We start from the raw sequence: 6,945 nt of genomic DNA on the forward strand, positions 1-6,945 counted from the left end.
GCCCAGAGGAAGGCAAAGAACCTCCAATATCCCTGGGCCGATCTCGCCTGGAGGAAAATTCCTTCCTGTCTCCAAAGTGGAGATCGGCATTGCCCTGGGCAATTTCTTTCTTTCTTTCTTTCTTTCTTTCTTTCTTTCTTTCTTTCTTTCTTTCTTTCTTTCTTTCGGAACAGACATAATTGTGGACCAGACTTCTGCTTATGTGAGGTATTCACGTCCAGCTGGGCCCCAAAGCAAGTTCGGAGGGCTTGTTTTCACCCACAAGCCACCGTCTCCATTCCTTCCTGAAGGCCTGTTTTCGCAAGGGGAATGCAAAAAGGAGGGAGGCTCCGTCTAGGGTAGGATCCACAGTCAGATCCCTATCACCTCCTGGTGTTCACTGCCCAATAACTGGAGGAGGGTAGGAGAGTCTAGTGGCTAGAGTCCATGGGGTGTAAATACCAGGACTCTCCCTGGGTTCCGGAAGAGGGAATCGGGGTCTAGAACAGTGTTCCCTCTAATCTGAGTGAGTGTGAGCTAGCTCACAGTTTTCTAGCCTCTGGCTCACACCGTTTTGTCTTCGCTCAGGAAGGAGGGCTCCAGAGCAAACTCATTTATGCAGCAGCCAAGTCACCTGCTCACAACTTCAATGGCAGTAGCTCAGAAAATAGAATTTTAGCTCACAAGACTCCACAGCTTAAAGGGAACATTGGTCTAGAATCTAAAGGGCCAGGAGGAATCCTGACTTCCGTCTCTGAGAAAGAAACTTTCCGGCGATTCTACCTCCCCCCCCTCCTTCGCTCACCCCGGGGCATGGAGGCCAGTACACTGGGCCTCTTCGCCAGGGCAGCCGACCGTTTAAATATTCCAGGATGTTCCTGGCAGGCGATGAGTCAGGCTTGAACGGGTTTGACGGCCTCGGTTGACGCTGTGGATGCTTTTTCTCACGCAGCCTGGCAAATAACCCACCACGAGGCCGGCCAGGAGGAAGCAGCTCGGGGACCCGAGACAGCATCGCCGCCCAGGATTGGGACCCATCCCATTGGAAGTGCGGAGCGCTGGATTTCCCGGTAGGATGGGCCGAGGAAGGGACCCGGGCGTCCGGCTGGCTGTGCGGGAGCGCTCTTCTCCTTAGGGCCTCATTTCTCCCTCGCTTCGCACCAAAGGTGTGCCTGGATTTACCTCTAAGAAGGACCATGCGAGGATTTCGGAGCGGGGACCTCATTGATACGGGGTTTCTCCTAGCAGGTGAGACACAGACCCAGGGATAAGCGTACAGGGTGGGGGAGGTCATTGGCAGGTTTGACAATGGTCCCTCGCCAAACAGCTTGGATGGCTGCTCCAGTGCTTTGAACCGGAGCTTGCCGTGTTGACATCTGTCGGGCAAATTTTCATGGCACGGAGCAGTGTTCTTCTAAGCTGAGGGAGTGTGAGCTAGCTCACCGTTCTTTAGCCTCCGGCGCAAAACATTTTTGTCGTAGCTCGGGAAGGAGGGCTCCAGAGCAAACTAACTGATGCAGTCGCCAAATCGCTCGCTCACAACCTTAATGCCAGTAGCTCACAAAGTAAGAATTTCTGCTCACAAGACTCCACAGCTTCGAGGAAGCGTTGGCGTGGAGTGAAATATCCACTCTGATTGTTTCAGAGTGTTGGTCTTCAGTAAGGCAAAGGTGAGGTAAAGGCTTCCCTTGCTCGAAAGCCAGTCGAATCCGACTCCAGGGTTGCGGTGCTCATCTCCGTTTCCAAGCCGAAGAGCCAGCGCTGTCCGAAGACGTTTCCGTGGTCATGTGGCCGGCATGACTAGACACCGAGGCTCATGGAACGCTGTTCCCTTCCCACTGAAGCAGTACCTATTTACCTCCTTGCAATTTCTTGCTTTCGAACTGCTATGTTGGCAGGAGCTGGGGCCAGAGACGGGAGCTCACTCCGTCACGTGGCGCTCGGGTCTTGAACTGCCGAACTACAGACCTTCCAGACTGCATCAGCGTCTTAACCTCTGAGCCACCGCAACCCCCCTGGTCTTCAGTAGCAGAGTGCAATTCAAATCCACCAGCACCTTAGAGACTAGGAAGACTTTCAGGGTCAGAGTTTTCGAGAGTCGAAGCCGTCTGAAGGTATCAAACGAAGGGGTTTTTTTTACTCTTGAATGCTTCTCCTCCGGAAATCGTTTTGGTCTTTCTTTGTTCATTTACGGTTGGTATCCTGCTTTTCTGCCCTCATAAGGTCTACCGAGGTGGCTAACAATTAAAAACTGCCATGATAGAAACACATTTTGAAACCATTTAGATCAATTTAGCATATGGAGCAGAGGTCCGTCAGTGGCTATTAGCCACAAGGTATAGATAGGGGCTCTGGGGCATGTGATGCTCTGTCTTCTTGGTGCTTGGGGGGAGGGCTTCTAATGTCCCTGGCCCCACTGGTGGACCTCCTGATGGCACCTGGTATTTCTGGCCACTGTGTGACACAGAGTGTTGGACTGGATGGGCCTTTGGCCTGATCCAACATTGGCGTCTCTTATGTTCTTATGTTCTTAACCCCCCAACATGCATCATTAAAAACAGCGATTTAAAAAGCGAGTCAAAGCACGTACAAAGACATTAAAGATAGCAGTTAAAGCATTGGTCGCGGAGGAGGGGTTGCGAAGGGAATGCTGAACAAAGCAGAAAAGTCTTCGCCTGCTGGCAGAAGGTGGCAACAGAAGAGTTCCAGAGCTTTGGTGCCACGACCGAGAAGGCCCTGTCCTGGGTTAGCACGTTCCCAATCTCAGAAGGCGGGGGCACTTGAAGCCAGCCCTCCAAAGATGCCCATAGTTGTCGGGTGAGTTGATGAGGGAGAAGGAGGTCCTTCCGGTATTTTGGTCCCTTTAAGGTGCTACTAACTGGACTTGAATTTTGCTCTACAAATTAATGGTAAATATGAGGGGATGAGATACCCCTGGGGTCGTGGTATAGACGCTGTGGGAAATACTTTCTAATTTGGTCGTGTAGTCACTTCTGACACCATTGGAGCCCTGTATCTGGGCTCGGTGTGCGGGCAGGGTTGGCGGCACTCCCCTTGCATGTGTGATCATTTTCATCGGTGAAATGTCAGCGAATCTTCATTTTACCCGAGAAATAGAAGAGCGGGGAATCAATGTACCCTCTAAGCTGTGGAGTCCTGTGAGGAAAAAGACTACTTGGTGAGCTATTGGCATTAAAGCTGTGAGCAATCAATTTGGCTACTGCATAAATTAGCTTGCTCTGGAGTCCTCCTTCCTGAGCGAAGACAAAGATGTGTGAGCTGGAGGCTAAAAAACGGTGAGCTAGCTCACACTAACTCAGCTTAGAGGGAACACTGGCGGGAATCCCCAACGTGGTTCCCGGGAGGACCACGGCATCCGCTGACGCCTTTCCTGGGGCCCGCCAAGAGTTTTTAGAACGTGGGAGGGGCCAGGTGGGGTGTTTGTCCAGCAGGGCTTCTGATTGGCTGCACAGATTAAAAGGCAACCTGCTAAACAGAGTTTCTGCCGGAAAGGTTGAAGAGCTACTATTACTGCGATAGATAACTGGCTCCTTGACATTGTGTGGTTGGCTCCGCCTCCTTCGGCAGCCATTTTCTAATTGCGCCCCCCCCGCCCTGTGCCAGACTTCCAAAGGTGTCCGTGGGCTCCAAAAGGTTGGGGACCCCTGGAGAAGAGAATCCATAGGACTACAGTTCCCAGGAACCCTTGTTGGGAAGCCGTGATAAATGGCTTTGAAACCGGTTTAATGTTGCAGTGTAGACTGCTCTTTGCCTAAGGACAATTCTACTGAGGACCCTTTGGCTAAACAATCATAGGAAGGCACTTTCTGGACCAGAAATTATTACCAGTGAAACACGACTTGGCATATGATTGCATTTTTGGTGGCCTCATTTGTACGTGTCAGGTCAAGTCCATTAGCCCTTGTGTGTTAGATTCTGGTATTTTTACATGAGGGGTGATTGGGCCCTTACATATTTTTAAAATTCTTTGTTGATAAATACATGTATCTTTTTATATACTATATATAAAGCTAAAGGTAAAGGTTCCCTTGCTCGAAAGCCAGTCGAGTCCGACTCTAGGGTTGGGGTGCTCATCTCCGTTTCAAAGCCAAAGAGCCAGCGCTGTCCGAAGACGTTTCCGTGGTCGTGTGGCCGGCATGACTAAACACCAAGGCGCACGGAACACTGTTACCTTCCCTCCGAAGTGGTACCTATTTATCTACTTGCAGTTTCTTGCTTTCGAACTGCTAGGTTGGCAGGAGCTGGAACTAGAGACGGGAGCTCACTCCGTCATGCGGCACACTCGGGTCTCGAACTGCTGAACTACCGACCTTCCACAGCCTGCAGTTCAGCGTCTTAACCACTTGAGCCACCGCAGCTCCTAATATATATAAAGCTTTTATTGTTGGCCCTCTTTTCTATGTGACTGAACCTTTTCAGGTTCGGGATCCCAGGTTTCTAGGTTCAGTTCTCTCCCCCCCCTTTTTGTCTGCAGTGTAGACATGCGACATCCAGAAGCCCTCCCAGTGGGTCAGGGAGAGTTGGGCGTCCAGGATCAAGCGTAGCCAGGGAGGTGACCAGGTCTGGAAACGAAAACCTTCCCTGAAGCTACCTTCTCTCCCCCCACAGCCTTTCTCCTGTGCCTCTGCCTCCCGCCCACCCGAGCGATCGAGAACCTGCCCATCGTAACTATCCCCGAGAACCCAGCCGAAGGTCAGAACGTCACATTCTCCGTGGAAAACGTGACGGGCAGCGTCCGACAGTTCGACTGGTATCGCGGGTCGGTGACGGACGGGGGGAGCCGGATCTTCACCTACTTTACGGGAGACAACAGGCGCCCGCAGCGGAACGGGGTCCGCTTCACCAGCCGGGAGTTCGGCTATCCCAACGGGTCGCTCCTCATCCGGGGGGTCCAACAGAACGACAGCGGGGCCTACACTGTGGTTGTTTTAATCCGCCCAAAGGGAACCTTCAGGGGCACCACGGTCCTTCAGCTGGCTAGTAAGTGGTTCCCCCTCCCGCTTAATCACCTGCCTGAGTTTCTGTGCCCCTCTCTCTTCCTTGCCTGTATTGCCTCGATCTGTAACGTAGCCTAAAATGATAATTTTCACTGCAATCCAGGATTCTCCACCATGTAGTCTCAGATAACCTCTTACCGGCATCGGGACTCAGCCCAAAGTGGAATATAATGTGTGCTTCTGAGCATGTACAGAATGCCTTCTTATTGTTGTTGAGCTCCAGTTTGGTGTAGTGGTTAGGCCCGCGGGCTCTAATCTGGGAGAGCCGGGTTTGATTCCCCCCTCCTCCACATGCAGCTGCTGCTGTGACCTTGGGTCAGTCACAAGTTCTCTCAGAGCTGTTCTCTCAGGAGCAGTCCTCGAGAGAGCTCTCTCAGCCCCACCTACCTCACAGGCAATGCTCCCTCTAAGCTGTGGAGTCTCGTGAGCAGTAATTCTACTTTGTGAGCGACTGGTTTTAAAGTCGCGAGCGAGCGATTTGGCTACTGCATCGATTAGTTTGCTCCGGAGCCCTCCTTCCTGAGCTAAGGCAAACATGTGTGAGCTAGCTCACACTGACTCAGCTTAGAGGGAGCACTGCTCACAGGGTGTCTGTTGTGGGGAGGGGAAGGGATTGTACGCCGCTCTCAGACTCCTGCGGGTAGTTAAGGGCGGGGTATAAATCTGATCTCTTCTCTTCTTCTCCCCATATACCCGGGCTGGAGGGAAAGGGCTTCCTGTAACTCTTAAGGTGGAGTCTGTCCTTATTTGAGAGTTCAGCAAGGGTATTATGGTCCCCACCCAGATACCTGGGCTGGGTACTGACAGTGATGTCCCGCAATCCCCGTTTCCCTGAGCGGAGAACAGTTCCTTGAAAAGGTTTCATCATTTGATTTGTGTGGGGCGAGACGGCACTGGGAAATGATGCCATATTCGTTATTATATTCCCTATTGTTTTGAAATACACAACGAGAGCCTCCCTGGAGAGCAGCTGCCCGTCAGAGCAGGCAAGACGGAGCTTGTTGAGGGTCTGAGTCCTGTCTGTGACTGGCGCTTGAAGCCGGCGGGATAAAACAAGGGCCAACAGGATTCTCGTCAACGGGAGCTCTTGTGCCAGTCCCATCAATGGCGGCTCTTGTGAGGAGTCACTGCGCCAATCTCGAACATTCCTGAGTTTTCTCAAAAGTTCTCTTTGTCGCGGCAACTTCACACGGCCTTTCGGCGTCACGGCTTCGGACCCTCTCCCTGGGTCCCCGATGCCAACTCCTAATGCCTGCTTTCCTTCTTTCTTTTTAAAAAATAGGCTCTGCCACAGATGCACCTCCGACAACCCCACCCCTGACAACTCTGCCGGCAAAGACCCCTTCGATGCTGGGCTGGATTGTGGCCGGAGTCCTGGTCGGGATCCTGCTGGCCGGGGCGTTGGGGGCCACCCTCGTCTACCGATTTGTCCTGCAGAAGGCAGAGCCAGGCACCGGGTAATGGGGACGAGGGGGATGTTTGGGGGGTGGTCAAAGAGGGATCTCTAAGCAGGAACCAGAAGTCTTGACGCTAATCTGTCTGTCTGTCTATCATCAATCAATCACTAGAAGATATCTATATATCATCCACCTATCTATCACTATATCTATCATCTATGTATCTATCTATCAATCATCTATCACTATAAAATATCTATCAATCTATCATCTATCACTATATTTGTCATCTATCATCTGTCATCTATCACTATAAGATATCTATCATCCATCCATCATCCATCCATCATCCATCCATCATCCATCCATCATCCATCCATCAATCTATCTATCTATCTATCTATCTATCCATCAATCTATCTATCTATCTATCTATCTATCTATCTATCTATCTATCTATCTATCTATCATCTATCTATCTATCTATCTATCTACTATCTATCTATCTATCTATCCATCTATCTATCTATTATCTATCTTTTCTTCTATCC

The 6,945-nt window shown here is 51.1% G+C and overlaps 1 protein-coding gene across 1 annotated transcript in view; it reads left to right on the plus strand.

The window, feature by feature from the left end:
• Positions 1–6,945, plus strand: part of LOC107116424 (carcinoembryonic antigen-related cell adhesion molecule 19-like) — a 20,724-nt gene that overhangs the window by 1,826 nt on the left and 11,953 nt on the right. Inside the window, exons 2-4 of the mRNA XM_015418318.1 lie at positions 932–1,227; positions 4,609–4,980; positions 6,280–6,454. Of these exons, the coding sequence (XP_015273804.1) occupies positions 1,176–1,227; positions 4,609–4,980; positions 6,280–6,454 (599 nt within the window). The 5' untranslated portion in view covers positions 932–1,175. The remainder of the gene's footprint in view (positions 1–931; positions 1,228–4,608; positions 4,981–6,279; positions 6,455–6,945) is intronic.

This window comes from Gekko japonicus, unplaced genomic scaffold (genome assembly GCF_001447785.1).
Source record: "Gekko japonicus isolate JY-2015 unplaced genomic scaffold, Gekko_japonicus_V1.1 scaffold6381, whole genome shotgun sequence".
Lineage (NCBI taxonomy): Eukaryota > Metazoa > Chordata > Lepidosauria > Squamata > Gekkonidae > Gekko > Gekko japonicus.